The sequence below is a fragment of the Protopterus annectens genome, chromosome 10.part0 (genome assembly GCF_019279795.1).
Source record: "Protopterus annectens isolate FY-2018-M chromosome 10.part0, PAN1.0, whole genome shotgun sequence".
Classification (NCBI taxonomy): domain Eukaryota; kingdom Metazoa; phylum Chordata; order Ceratodontiformes; family Protopteridae; genus Protopterus; species Protopterus annectens.
Window position 1 is genome coordinate 390,874,520 of NC_056744.1, and position 15,854 is coordinate 390,890,373.

The window sequence follows — 15,854 nt, forward strand, 5'->3', positions numbered from 1 at the left end:
GATATATGTATATATATATATATGTGTGTGTGTATATATATATATATATATATATATATATATATATATATATATATATATATATATATATATATATACACACACACACACACACACACACACACACACCCCCCAAGACCAATATCATATAACAGTGGGGAAAGGAAGCATTCCCAATCCATTACCAAACACATAAACACACAAAAACATACTCGGAGGCTCTAAGTAAAAATCTGCCTAAGCAGCAGAGACCTCCAAAGCAGACACCCAAGCAACCGCTACCCCAAAACAAAACACGTGCAACACATAGCTCACAAAGCCAGTGTGCCAAACAGTCACAGCCCTTAAGGCTAAACAACACACCAGATACACTTGTAATAGGTGACTCTATCGTCAGGCACACTGACGGTCCGCTCACCAGGCTGAACAAGGAGAAGGTCACGGTGAGCTGCCTGTCGGGCGCTAGGATCCGCCACATAACACAAGCACTCAGGTCACTCCAAGGTAAGTACAAATATGACTCAGTCATCGTCCATGCTGGTGTGAATGACCTGAGACGTACCTCCCTGGACTACATGAAAAGAGACATAGAGGAGCTCTCTGAGCATGTAGCCTAGGCCGGTATGACCCTGACCTTGAGTAGCATCTTACCCTCACCAAGAATGATGCCACAATATGAAGACAAGATGATCAATTTCAACAATTGGCTTAAGTATTGGTGTCATTCAAAGGGGATCCAATGCCTGTCTGCCTGGGATGACATGCTCGACAAGCCATGATGCTTCGCTAGGGACGGCTTGCACCTGTCACCCCTGGGCTTTCGGATATTGGCAAAGGCTCTTGCCACCCCTATAGTGCCTTTTTTAGGCAAGGCTCAAAAGACAAACCCACCTCCATAGGTATCACAAGGGATAAGAAACTAAGAGTAATGCTACTCAACGCCAGAAGTCTAAACCTCAAGATGCACACACTCAAAACTCTCCTTAGCATGGAGAACATCGATATCTGTGCAGTAACAGAAACCTGGTTCAAGGCTCCCGAGAGCACCCCAGCACTACCAGGTTATACCTCATACCATGTTTTTCGGCCCCAAAATTTGGACGAACCACAAAAGGAGGGGAGTATCAATATTAGTCAAAGATACCCACACCTCCAGGTTGGTGGCACAGCACGAAGCATCAGAGACTATCCATGTGCAACTAACAGTGGGTAAAACTGCCTTCCAGTTTATAGCCTGCTACAGACCACCCTCCCAAACCCAGGAACCCCACTCGGCCTTCCTGAGAACACTGGAAAATATGAAGGTCTCTCCAAACACCATTATATTGGGCGACTTCAACTACCCTAACATAGACTGGGAGCATTACTCTAGCTCCAACACCCTAGCCCAAAGGTTCCTAGAATTTATAAACTCAAATGCTATGGAACAGCTTGTTGCCACTCCCACAAGAGGGGAAAACATACTGGACCTGATCATCACCAACATGGGGACTCTATGCTCCAGACCAGAAGTGTATCCCTCACTGGTAAGATCAGACCATAAACTAATCTCACTAGATATTCACATCCCGACCCCAGCCCCTGCCCAGAAAACCACAGTGAAAAACTTCTCTAAAGCAAATTTCACACTTCTCAAAACCGAGGTGAAATCCTTCAAAGCCCCCGGGCCTGTGGAAAATACGGCCCAGATCGCAGAATCCTTTATAAATGCATTCTATGAACACCTTCAGGAATGCATGGATCATGCAATCCCAAATAAAACTAAGACCCAGTCCTCCAAGGTTAGGCGTCCTGTCTGGTGGACCCCAGCCATAAACAAACTATACAATAGAAGGAGGAAGCTACTACAATGTAGAGCAAAATCCCAAAAAGGGAAGGCATCTCTGATCAGTATTAGCAAAAAACTACGGGCACTCATAAAATCATCTAAGGCCAGCTTCGAGAGAGAAATTGCACAGGACACTAAGGATAATCACAAGGCTTTCTTTAGTTATGTTAGGAACCTGGGTGGGAATTCCCAGATATGCTCAGAATTAGTCCAAAATGACAAAAAATACACCGAACCCGCAGACATTGCCAACATCCCAGCTGACAGGTTCAGCGCAAACTTCTTCCCCCCTTCCCCACCAAAAGGGCAAATATCTATCCCAGCAGAGTGCTGCTCCCCTGACATCTCAGATGCTCAGGTAAGAGCCGCCCTCTCCAAAGCAAAAAACACAGCATCAATGGGACCAGACGGTGTCCCGGGCTGCATCCTACATGAACTCCAAGAAGAACTAAACCTAAACATAAAACTACTGTTCAATCTCAGCCTTACTACAGGATATGTACCCAAAGAGTGGCGTACAGCAACAGTGGTCCCTCTCCACAAAGGTGGTGCCTCAACAGATCCTGGAAACTATCGCCCCATAAGCCTGACTAGCTTGGTCTGCAAAGCTATGGAAAGGATCATCATGGACCTCATAAATAAAGATATTGGGGACCTACAGACACTGGATCCTACCCAATTCGGCTTTGTTAAGGGCAGATCCTGCCTCTTAAACCTGATCGATTTCTTTGAAACAGTCACCAAGGCCATTGACGAGGGGAAGGTGGTCCACACAGCCTACCTGGACCTTGCAAAAGCCTTCGATACAATACCCCACTCGGGCATTATAGATAAGCTCACCAGCTTAAATATAAACCCCTATGTCACTAGATGGGTTGCAGACTGGCTCAAGGACAGAACCCACATGGTTAGAATTGCTGGAGCCATGTCAGACTCCAAACCAGTTACAAGTGGCGTCCCACAAGGCTCAGTCCTGGGACCTCTCTTGTTCGGTATATATTTCTCGTAGGTACAGGCTAACACGGAAGGACTGTGGCTGACCAAGTTCGCAGATGACTGCAAACTGGGTGCCATAATCGACTCTCCAGCCGACACAAGCATTCTACAAAAGGGCCTCATAGAAACAGACAACTGGTGCCAGAGCCACGGCCTCAAGCTAAACGCCAAAAAGTGTATAGTCATCCCCTTTGGCAAAAACAAAGTGCCCACAAATTACCACATAGGTGGTAATCCATTAAGTACGGAAGAAGTAATTAGGGACCTGGATACCCAAGTTGATAGCAATCTCTCATTTGACAACCACATGGCCAAAGTGGTTAGAAAAACATTTTATATAGCCCACCTTATCATGAAGGGATTCACATCTAGATCAGGGGAGGTCATCGTGCCTCTTTACTCATCCCTCATCAGGCCCATAATTGAGTACAATGCCCCTTTTGGGATGTACCTTACCAGACACCTGCAGCAATTGGAAAGACCCCAAAATTACCTCACCAAGAGGATCAAAGGGCTCAAACAGATGCCATATGCTGCCTGGTTAAAGAAACTCCAGCTCTACTCAGTGGCATACCGCCTGCTCAGAGGCAATCTGTGCCTGACGTATAAAGCCATGTCCAACCCGGAATTAATGGACATGCTGCACCTCAGAAAATCCAAATCCCATCGAGCTACGCGCTCGAGAGACTTGAACCTCAGCACTGAAATAAATAGGACATGCTGGAGGGACAGATTCATAACCCAGAGGCTCCCTTCACTCTGGAATAAAATCCCCAGTTCAGGTTAGGCAGAGTCCCTCATTGACTGTCTTCAAGAGGAATCTTGATGAGTGGATGGGAGATTGTAGGTTCACCCTGGGTATCACTTCTGTGTCACTGTTAGACAGAGGCAGAGTATACTAACCTCGAAAAAGGGCATAGCAAAATTCATTTAAAATGGGTGGCGAAAGTCAAACACATTCTGGCTAGGCTTATAAATGCCCTAGGGCAGATGGCCTAGTATGAACCTATGAACCTATCCCTGCTGTACCCTGATCATCTCACACAAAGTAATGCCTTCATACTGTGATCATCTAAATATTTTCTCACGTATGCTGCTTGATATTCTGAATGTTCGACTAATTATGTGTGTATATATATATATATATATATATATATATATCTATATATGGTATGCTCGACTAGCATATGTCCGAATTACAAAACATCGAACACACATACACGAAAGCACTTAACATCGACAAGTGCTTCCATGTACGTGTTCCTGCTCTGTAGATTGGACTACAGTGCAGGTAAGGGAAAATTCCCTTTTCCCCACTGTAATGCGATCTCAGAGTGAGAATAATAAAGTAGGGGGGGTGTGGGTGGCACAGCACCCCACGTGGGGGATGCAGGGGGGCAAAGCCCCCCTGCAGAAACGTAGATTTTTTTTTTTTTTGAACTACACATACACGGAAGCGCTTTTCGATGTTAAGTGCTTTCGTGTATGTGTATTCAATGTTTTGTGATTCAGACATATGCTATTCGAGCATGTGTCCTAGACCCATATGTATATATATATATATATATATATATATATCTTAACTTCTAGTATATGTATCTATGTATGACTACCGTTTGCATAGATTTAACGTGTTGATTGTGTTATCATATAATGTGAGAGAAAAGTGTTTGAACTTGTTTTTTTATCTGTTTCATCTAATGAGAGTTACGTACATTGACCATGAAATGTTATCTGTGACAGAGTACCTTTATTGATTTACAACCTACAATGTGTACAGATAACAGGGAAAGACAAAACTAATTTTGATGGACTAAATTAGGCATATCTCTTTAAGTGTGGAATGGCATCAGATGCTACAAAGAGCAGATATATTAGATGCCTCTGTTGCAGCTTAAATGACAGCACATTTTCTTAAGAAGTCGACATTCTTACATTTTAAATGTTATTCTTCATGTAGCACCAGTTTACAGTCCCTGTGCCTAAATGCAGAAACTTCATAATGACATGCATAAAAGACGACCCATGTTTTTTTCTTACATTTGTTTTTCTAGTTTGTACAAAGGAATGTCAATAATAACTGAAATAAAAAATGAATGATAGGTGGCCTTGAGACAAAACGTTGACTTCTGTTATTGCTCCATTCAGATTACAGCGAGGGAAGAAGCCACAGGTTGAAAATGGCAGTGGACCAGAAGACAATGGGGACAGTTCTCACTGTAGCAATGGCTCAACACATAGCAATCAGGAAGCTGGACCAAGCCAGAAGAGAGCGAAAACTTCCGATGACTCTGGGCTGGACTTAGATAACACAACAGAGACAATGACTGTGGACTCATCACTGGATGGAACCAGTGAGATTGAACTAGTTTTTAGGCCTCACCCGACGTTAATGGAAAAGGATGATTCTGCACAAACCAGGTAAATTTCCACATTTTGGACGTGGTGATTTCAGATTGCATTCCAAACTATGGGTGTTTTTATTTTTATCATTGTTCATTTTCTTAAGATTTTCATACAGATGTATGCAGAATATTCAAAGGTATCACCTGTTAATCTCTTAACACACAGTGTCTTACTAAAGGTAAGAGTGTGCCTAATGGTGTAATCCTGATAGAAAATTGTTGTCAAATACAAGAAAATTGTCTAGACACAAAGTAATGTCCTTGACAGTGCCTAGTTGTGTTTCAGTAGCTTTTAGGAGAGGATATGCACAGTGAAAAAAAGAGAAGGTTTCCTTTGTTTCAGAGTTAACATCAGTATACGAGTAACTGTCATCATTGTATTACTTTCATATAAAGGAGTAGAAGCTTTCCTTTATTTTGGCGTTAACCTCAGTATAACGATCATCAATGCGTTGCTTCTGTATTGCAGAGACAAGAGATGCACCACCTACCAGTACAGGAAGTGGGAGATGCAGCCATAAAACTGTTGACAAGTAAAAGAACAGGTGTGCACAGATAATAATAAGTGAGAGAAGTGGTGATAGAACCAGAGATGACCAGACCCAATCCCATAGAACAGAGAGATAATGGCCTAACTACAGGCTAAGCAAGCCAGGTTCGATTAGAAACTCAAGTTTCTGAGGTGCTGGCAGAAAGAAATGGACATCTCCATCCAGGCAGGAGGGCATTTGTGTAGGCTTTCCCTATTGGGAGGCATGGTCTGTACAGGGGAGTAGCTCTCAGATGCAGTAGGTTCATAGGTTTATAGGAGGTTACTAGGCTATTGGTCCTAGGGCCTTTATAACCTTAGCCATTTTATACCCTTGTTACCGTATTGACCAGGTTGTATGATCTGTATTTACAGCACAAGTCTATGATCAGCGCCAACTGCCCTTATCCAGGAGAGACATAGGTGACACCCCTGGGATAAATTTACAATCTCCCATCCAGTTGTCTAAGTTACGCTTAAATAGGGTCATTGAGGAGCTCTATTTTACGTGAACTGGGAGTTTGTTCCAGAGAAGCAGCAGTCTCTGGGAGATGTATCTGTCTCTCCAGTATGATCCCTAGAGCGAGTGAATCTTGTCCCATTTGATGGATGTGCAGCATTTCCATTAGGTCAGGGTCCAAGACTGCTCTGTAGGAGAGGCACAAGTCGCCACTTAGCAGCCTATAAGGTACAGAGTACAGTGACAGGGCCTATCTTAGTGGTTTGATGAGAGATGAGTACAGGGGAGTTACAACATCCTTAGCTCTGGATAGGATGCCCTTGCTTATAAGATGTGCAATATAGAAGGCCTTCCTTACCACTGTGGGGACATGGTAATCTAAGTTAAGGTTGCTGTCAACCTGTGTTCCCAAATCTCTCACCACAGGGTTTGAGCTAACGGGGGTACTGTTAATACTGTAATTTGCAGGCACTTCCCATTTGCCGAAAGGGATGATAACATTTTTTTTGTATTTAGTTTAAGTCCGTGGCTTTGGCATCAGCCATTTGTCTGTGTAAGTCGTTTTTCTAGTATGTCAACATCATTGGGGGACTCAATGATTGCACTCAAGTTTGCAGTCATCGGCGAAATTGGTAAGCCACAGGCCATCTATTTTCACCTGGACTTCTGAGAAATAGATTCCAGACAGCAAGGGGTCCAGCACAGAACCTTGTGGTACACCACTGGTAACTGGTCTTCTGGTAGAGGTGGAATCCCCAACTCTGACTGTATGCCTTCTGTCAGTGGACCATTTGGCTACCCATCTAGTGATGTATGGGTTAATTCCCAGCTAGGTGAGTTTCTCAATGATGTCTGTGCGGGGGGTTGTGTCAAAAGCCTTGGCTAAGTCAGGATAGGCTGCATGTACTGTTTTGCCTTTATCCAGGGCTTTGGTGACATTCTCAAAGAAGTCCACCAGGTTTAATACGCATGATCTACCCTTAACAAAGCCATATTGGGTTGAATCAGGAGTTTGCAGGTAACCTATGTCTTTGTTGATGAGGTCCATGATGATTCTCTCCATGGCCTTGCAGATAAGGCTGGTTAGGCTTATGGGTCTGTAGTTCCCAGAATCGGTTGAAGGATCCCCTTTGTGCAGTGGAATTACTGTTGCTGTTTTCCACTCTGCTGGGACAAAACCAGTACTTAGACTGTAATTGAAGAGAGTGCCAAGTGGTTCCATTAGGTCCTATTTTAGACCATTTAGTAGGCAGCCTGGGATGTTATCCAGTCCCGTAGAGGCTATGTTTTTGGCCATGGAGAGTGCGGTTATGACCTATTCTTCGGAGCTAGTAGGTAGAGGACTGGTGACAGGTATGCTTTGGAGTATGTCTGTTGGGGATGGGGGGGGGGTGAGGTTTGAGCCAAATCTGTCTGCTAGCAGGTTGGCAATGTCCTCAGGGTCAGTATGAGTGGCACCATCCACTACTAGTTTGGCGCAAAGCTGGGCCTTCCCTTTTAGATTTCTGACATAGCTAAAGAATGCCTTGTGATTATCCTTAGCTAGGGGATGCTAATTCAGCTTCATAATTGGATTTAGAGGACTTTACAAGGTAACTAATTTGCTTGTTCAAGCTGTGGAGGGTGTCCTTCTTCTGCTGAGTCAGTTCTCTCTTGTTCTTAGACATTAGTTTCTTCCTCTTGTTGTATAACCTATTTATGTGCTTGATGCCCACCACAGTGGCTTGTTTTTTTTTTTAGAGGACCTCGTTTTGATCAGGTCAGGTGCAGCTGAATCTATACATTTGTGCAGGTGTTTATACAGGGCATTTTTCTACACCTCTGTATAGCAGTCATGGGTACCTGTCAAATATTCGAACCCTCAAAATTTAGAACGTTACATGATCGAGACCAAACGTTCGGAATTTTGAGTGCTTGAATATAGACTTTAAATGGCACTGTACTGTGTAGATAGGGAGAATTTCCCTTTTCTGGACTGAAGTGCGGTCTCGGAGTTGGCATATTTAAGTATGGGGGGTGTGGTGGGCGCAGACCCCACGTGGGGGGTGCAGGGGGGCTTGCCCCCCTGCCTACACTGTTAAAAGTGTTTTTTTCTGTGTTTTCTTTTTTTGTTTATATGTTCGAACATCCAAATGTCGAACATTTGGTCTCGACTATGTAATGTTCGACATTTTGGATGTTCGAACATATAACATAGACCCGCAGTCATTGTTGACAGTGGTAACAGGGGGGTTGAAACCATTGATGCCATTGCTTGGGAGGATGTAGTTTGCTTTGGAGACATTTTTCATCCTCTTTGTTCTTGACAGGGTCAAGTATGATTGTTGCTTCGAACAAGACTGATTTATGATCAGACATTAACAGGGAGGGCAACACACAGGGGGTAGTGCAGAGACCCCCTGTGTTGGTGTGTACTAAGCCTAGTAAATTCAAGCCCCTTTTGGGAGTGCAGACTATCTGTTCCATAGCATTTGTATTAACAAAGTCCAGGAATCTTAGGGCGATGGTGTTTGTGCTCACATATGACTCCCAGTCAATGGAAGGATGGTTGAAATCAAGGATGCCCAAGGTGTTTGGCTGTGTAGTGAATGACTGAAGTAGTTCCAGGTAGGCAGAGTGGTTCTCGTGGTTCATGGTGGGGGACCTGTTACTAACAATGATATGGAAGGGGGTTTTACCTACAGTTAGTTGGACTTGGAGTAGCTCTAGAGAGCTGTACTATTTGACTAGTCTTGAGGTGTGTTTGTCTTTAATGAAGATGGATACACTTCCACCTTTGGTTCTTTCACTCTTGTTTTGCAGTCTGAATATGTGAAAGGCATTGTAGCCTTGCATGGCCAGGGTGCTCTCTGTGGCCTTGAGCCATGTGTCTGTGACTGCACAGACATCAGCATCTTACAAGGTAAGGAGTACTTCCACTGAGTGCGATTTCTGATTTAGACTCCTAACATTAAGCAGAATAACCTTGAGTTTGTCTCTAGAGGATTTTTTTATGTCTGGAATTTTGTTGTTATAACATTCCCTAAAAAAGGCACTATGGGGGAGGCAAGTACCTTTGCCAGTAACTGAAAGCCATGAGGCGACAAGTGAAGACCATCTCTGGCAAAGCAGTGTGGTCTGTCGACCATATCCTCCCAGGCTGACAGATACTGGATTCACCTGGATTGCCACCAGAAGCTAAGGCAATTATTGAATTCAGTCATTTTTTGTTTATATTGAGGCATCATCCTAGGTGAAGGTAGAATGCTGCTTAGGGCTAGGGACATACTTCCCTGAGACACATAATCTGAGAACTCAATCATGTCTCTCTTCATATAGTCCAGTGAGGTATGTCTCAAGTCATTCACTCCAGCATGGACTATGACAGAGTTGTAATGGTACTTGTTGTTGAGAGACTTAAGTTCATATGTAATCTGACGGATCCTGGCATCGGAAAGGCAGCTGAGCATGGCCATCTCCTTGTCCAGCCTGATGAGGGGGACATTTGTGTTTCTCACTATGGAGTTGCCTATGACCAAGATGAATAGAGAGTAGGGGGAAACAACTGTCCATGGCAGCATGGATAACACGTGGCCCCAGGACATTCTAATGATCCTTGTCAGCCCAGTACTGGTGGAGCAAGTCTTGGGGAGGGGGAGAACCAAAGGTGACCATGCAGAAGCCAGTACCCCAAGGAGGACATAAGGGACTTGAGCTGGAAGGGGCATACAATCAGACTGGAAGGACAGAAGAGAAAGTACATCAGTGATGGGAAATAAAGCAAATGCAGCAGAGGGAGGGAGGTAATCACTACAGACAGAAGAACTTCCAGAGGTAGAAATGAAGGAGGTAATGCTGCATATCGGACAGGTGGTGTCAAGAAGCAGAGAATTAAGGAAACTAGAGTAAAATGTTGGGACAAAAAAATAGAGTTTTGAAGATTAGAGACTGGAGTCACCAAAAAAATTAAGAGTCTTGGCAAGGGAGATAAAAGTATCCAGGTTAGAATAAAACTGGTCTTCTGGGGCTGAGACTCAGTAAGGTGCAGGGAGAGGTGACTAAGGTGGTTACCAAGGGATGGGGGGGGTGCATTTTGTGGTGCAAGTGGGTGCCAGTGACCTGACAGCTGAGATATCTGAGGAAGCAGGGCCAGAGAGATGGAGAGAGATGCCAAAAATAGAAGTTTGGGCTGTAGAGGCTTTCAGGAATTGAGCACCCAGTATACATTGACTCCCTTAAAACAAATTGCAGAAGTTTTATCATAGCGTACTGCTGTATTGTGCAAGCATCAGCATGTACATTCCCTATGCCTGTGCAATGCATCATTTAAATGTCTGTTAACCAAAATAAAATATGAAAATGTGTAGGAAAATTAAAGTGCTATCGGGTAATGGCATTATTTAAAAAAAAGGTAAAATATGCCTTTCTTAGTGCCATAGTGTAATACTAGTAGCTCGTATTTAGGCATATGTAATAGGTTCATAGGTTCATAGCCAGATACTAGGCTATCAGTCTGCAGACTTTTACAAACCTAGCCAGTAATCAGAAGTCCGAATCAAGCCAAGCAGCTTGTATCTCTGAGGTAATGGCCTTTACTATTATGCCAACTCCTCCCCTCCCTCTGTAGTATTTGCCCACAGCTGGCTTTGTTGATTAACTTAAGCTTTGATCATTCCACCCCAGCCATGGGTAAACCCTGCATTACCCACATCTAGATGTGTGTTGTTGCTAAATAGTTGCACCCTTTTCATTCTGCACTTACTGGAGCTTCTATTACCATTTCCATAAACTTTTTTCTGAATTATCTGGTTGACTTTAGTTCTTGTCAGTTTGTTCATCATCCCACAGTTACTGTATCTCATGCCACCTGTCTGCCCGTTTTGTCAGTTTGTCCATATCCCTTCAATTTATCCATATCCCATCCTAAGTTATTTCATGGGGACCTAATCACCCATCAGATGTTGCTTTTGTCAAGACCTGATGTAGGAGTCCTGTTGCAATTTAACTGTTTAGTATCCATTTTGGTCCTCCTTTTGACATCACCCAACTGGCCCAGCCCTCAGTGCCCAGTGTCTATGCTGGGTCTCCCAGTTCATTTCCCTACCCCTTCCATGGACCTACACCGGTATTGCTGAGGCCCAACTGGCCCAGCCCTCAGTGCCACTTGTCTATGCTGGGTCTCCCAGTTCATTTCCCCTACTCCTTCCTTGGACCTACACCAGTATTGCTGGAGCCCAACTGGCCCAGCCCTCAGTGCCCCATGTCTATGCTGGGTCTCCCAGTTCATTTCCCCTACCCCTTCCTTGGACATACACCGGTATTGCTGGAGCCAAACTGGCCCAGCCCTCAGTGCCCCGTGTCTATGTTGGGTCTCCCAGTTCACGGCACAGTGGTGCAGTGGTTAACATTGTCGCCTCACAGCAAGAGGTTCTCCGGTTCGATTCTCGGCTGGGGTGCCTTCTGTGTGGAGTTTGCATGTTCTCCCTGTGTTCGCGTGGGTTTCCTCCGGGTACTCCGGTTTCCTCCCACATTCCAAAGACATGCATCTGGAGCATTTCTCCCCGGGCCTCCGCTGAAAACAGGCTCTGTGGAACCTAGTCGGACATTCCCGGTCAACAAATGTTAAATAAAAAATAAAAATAAACATTTCCCCTACCCCTTCGTTGGACCTACACCAGTATTGCTGGGGCCCAACTGGCCCAGCCCTCAGTGCCCCGTGTTTATGCTGGGTCTCCCAGTTCATTTCCCTACCCCTTTCTTGGACCTACACCAGTATTGCTGGAGCCCACCTGGCCCAGCCCTCAGTGCCACATGTCTATACTGGGTCTCCCAGTTTATTTACCTACCCCTTCCTTGGACCTACACCGGTATTGCTGGGGCCCAACTGGTCCAGTCCTCAGTGCCCCATGTCTATGCTGGGTCTCCCAGTTTATTTCCCTACCCCTTCCTTGGACCTACACTGGTATTGCTGGGGTCCAACTGGCCCAGCCCTCAGTGCCCCATGTCTATAGTGGGTCTCCCAGTTCATTTCCCTACCCCTTCCTTGGACCTACACCGGTATTGCTGGGGCTGGGCATGGAGCCTAAGGACTTCCTGGGGGCTCAACTGGCTCTGCATCTGTTGCACACTACTCACTCCCTGCCCTGGCTCCCACTCCTGTCAGTCATGTCCAAGGGAAACTCTCCTCTTTGGACCACAGCTTCCTTCAGGGAATGTCATTGACAGATGCCCTCCCACCCAGGACAGGCACACACATCTCTTCCTGCTGAGCCACAAATCAAATCCAGGTCACCTGGGCAGTAGTCAGGGTTTTATCCATCTACACCTCTGGAATGACTTACTGCTTAATACCCGTGAGGGTTTTTGTCGAACAATATAATTAGTGAAGGTAATGTCATTGTCATGTTCTGTCTCAGTGAGGCACTTTTAGTAGGTAACTATGCAAGCTTATGACTTGTAAATTTCATTACTAACCTCATAGAACAAGTCAGATTAAAGGGAAAAGCTGAATTTTAACTTAAACTTTTCTTTTTACTCTGTATTTGTGCAACCTCAGAATTAATGTATTAGAGGCAATGGGTATGGGGGCAAAACTACCACATCTGTGACCTTCTGTAAAAACATTTGTTAAATTGCATCAGATTGTATTAATTTTGTGTCTTGTTTTTCTTTGGCCTTGTCCAGTTCTGATTATCAAGGCTGCCTCTTGAACACTCTGTTAGCCCATTTTTCCCCTAGGGGTTGAAAGCATTGTAGTGCATTCCTTCCCCTAGGGGTGAGGAACAAGCATGCCAAGACTAATGCTTGGGGGAATCAAGTTTTTGCCTTATTGCCCAGTGTTCCCCCATTCATGTCCATAGATTTCCAAAGAGCAGTTCTATAGTAGGTTGATGTGAGGATTGTCATGCACTTTCAGAATGTAATCCTCAAAGTCCCTCTCACTTCACAACAACTTGTGTGTTCTTTGTTGTCCATTGAGGAATCTAACATGGAGCGTGCACCCTAGACGTACAATACCCAACTCATTCCCCTCTTCCCCAATCAGTTCCTCCAGTGTTTAGGTAGTAATCAAACCCACAATGTCTGGGTCATTGTCAGGACTTCATCCATGTATCTATCTCTCTGTCTATTTATTTCAGAAACCTGGCTAATTCTGTATCTTTTGGTGCAATCTGTACCTGTTAAGAAAGTTGTCAACAGTTTAGGCAGATTACAATTTGTACTCCATTCATAGAATCCCAGTGAAATGAGGTTCAGTGAGTCATTAGGGTTCCCAATCCCTTACATCTTCTGTAGGGATGCCTACTCTGGTGTTATCTGCAAATTAGTTGATTCTGTTCTCATTGATCTCAGATATGTCTGTAACAAAAACACTGAAGAGTTATGGACCCAGGGCTGACCTCTGCAGTTCATTTTTCATCAACCACCTTTTCCATAATAGGAACACTTTTGGTATCCCGTTTTGAGTCCCCACGTCAGTCAGCTTTCGACTAAGTTGGTCATTTTCTTGCCAGTCTCTAACCACTGAACTTTCTTATCAGCACTCCATAACTACTTACTGAAACTGAAGCAGGCCAAATCAGCTAGTCAGCTCGCATCCATCTAATTTGTAACCTGACTGGACTAGAAGCACCTTTGGGTTATGACTCCTGGTTCTTGTCTTGGTGTGGTTTTTCTCCTGAATTACCAACAGTACTTCCCTAAATGCATTTTATATCACTTTCTGTAGCACTAAGGTCAGGCTGACTACACTGTATTTTTCAGGGTTGAGAGACATCACTGATAACACTTTCCAGCCCGTTTGCTATCACCCCACTGACCATTGGTCTGTTGAATACCTCTAGCAATGGCTTCACCAAAACTCTTGCCTTTGTGTTTACTTACTTTAGTCAACTTCTGCTCTACCATCCTGGATTTAATATCTTCATCTTTCTAATCTTCTCCTCTCTTCTTCCCTTCACTGCTCGTTTTGTATCCCCCCCCCCCCCCGTTGCCTTGTACATATGGAGGCAAAGGAACTATTCAGTTCCTCATCTTTTTGTTATGTATCTCTTTTTGTTGACCACTTATTTATGGGTGCTTAAGTTGCCCCGTGCCTCAGACCATCAAGCCACTTCCTTTTTCTGTATATTCCACGTTGCATCTGGCCATTGTACCCCCTACTTTACCCCTTGGTGGATCCTCATTCTTTAATTAGAGCCAATTATGTGGTGTCTGTCACTGTAGGTGACTGGACCTGGGAGGCTGAGGAAGCCTGATGTACAGAGAACCCTCTGGTATCTCTGTGACTTGTGCACATTTTCAAATATAGGTCAGTAAGTGGTTACTGTGCATGTGTAGTTTATTGGACATGCCCAACATGCCATTGTGGGCCCACCCTGCTGGACGCAGAGTCGCTCACCTCCATTAGGAGTCAGCCATGCAATGGGTCAGACCTAGGATGGTTAAGCAGGTATTAGCCACTCACTCTCATCTTCCACAGCTTGCATCTCCATTTCCTCGATGGCTACTAAATCCCTGACGATGTAGATTGCAGTCAGAGTTATATTCTTTTATGCAAAGGAGTAGGACATTTACAAGTAAGTTTGTCACTGTCTGTTTTTTTTTCCTTTCTCTTGTATACCTGAAATTCTGTCACCTCACTGCTTGTACTAATTTCCGTTCTACCTTGCCTGTAGTTGCTGTGATTCCCATTTTTACTTTTTTGTTGTTCTCTATTACCTTTCCTTCATCATCTTCATGCTTGTATTTCTGTTAAACCACCTTCTACTCCCTGATGGTCTCCCTTGTATGTTTCTTCAGCAGTAAAGATTTCCTCTCCCTCCTACTCCTTTGCCACCTACCCTCTGCCCCCAAGCCTGTCATGTAGCTTACATGCGTTGTGTGTTCCTTTCGACATCATTTTCCCACACTGAGTCAATTTTTCTACTCAGTCCCCTGAGTCTTTAGCTGTGGAGGTGGTCAGAATTCGTCATGGCATGGTATGGTCTTTTGTACAATTAGTTTTGTTTACCATGCATGACAAAAAAAGTGCTCTAAAAGAAACATGAATCTAGATATTCACATTCAATAGAACCTTCTTCAGAATGATTATAACATTTAAGACTTACATTAAGTATGCATTCATATATAGGTGGTATGCGTGGTGTTGGGAACTGAACAGTGCGGTCAGTATCGGGACTCATAACAATGTAAAATCAACCCGAGCACTCATTCTGGCTTTTTATACAGATGGAGGCATTGGGTGGAGAGCAGTCAAGTTTAAGGGCAGCTTTTCCACTGTGATCCCCAAAACTGTCAGGCAGCTTGTCTTCTTCAGCAGATCAAATAATTCAGGGGCAAAATGTGGCACTGTTCGTGAGATGAGAGAATTTGAAATTAAGATGTTTGAGTTATACTGCACCACAAGATTTCCTTCCTTTTTAAATCGTGGAAATACACTTTGTAGAAGGCAACATCTGGATGTAGTTTACACTGTCTTCAGACTGACCCTTTGAATTACAGATAGGCCAACTGCCACAAGTAAAAGAATTATTATTGACTGAGTTGTGGCTTTGATTTGAATCAAGTGCATCATCAACATACCAAAATATTTACCTTAAAAATGTGTTATTTTCTTTAGTAGATACACCGTCATGCAGTCTCGATCTTGATAAA

At 44.1% G+C, this 15,854-nt stretch overlaps 1 protein-coding gene across 2 annotated transcripts in view; it reads left to right on the top strand.

Moving 5' to 3' along the window:
* The window catches only part of RNF2 (ring finger protein 2), a 722,585-nt gene that overhangs the window by 661,754 nt on the left and 44,977 nt on the right, over window positions 1-15,854 (top strand). For both annotated transcript variants that reach the window (XM_044085309.1, XM_044085308.1), the window contains one exon: window positions 4,973-5,245. In XM_044085309.1, coding sequence (XP_043941244.1) covers window positions 4,973-5,245 — 273 coding nt within the window. The remainder of the gene's footprint in view (window positions 1-4,972; window positions 5,246-15,854) is intronic.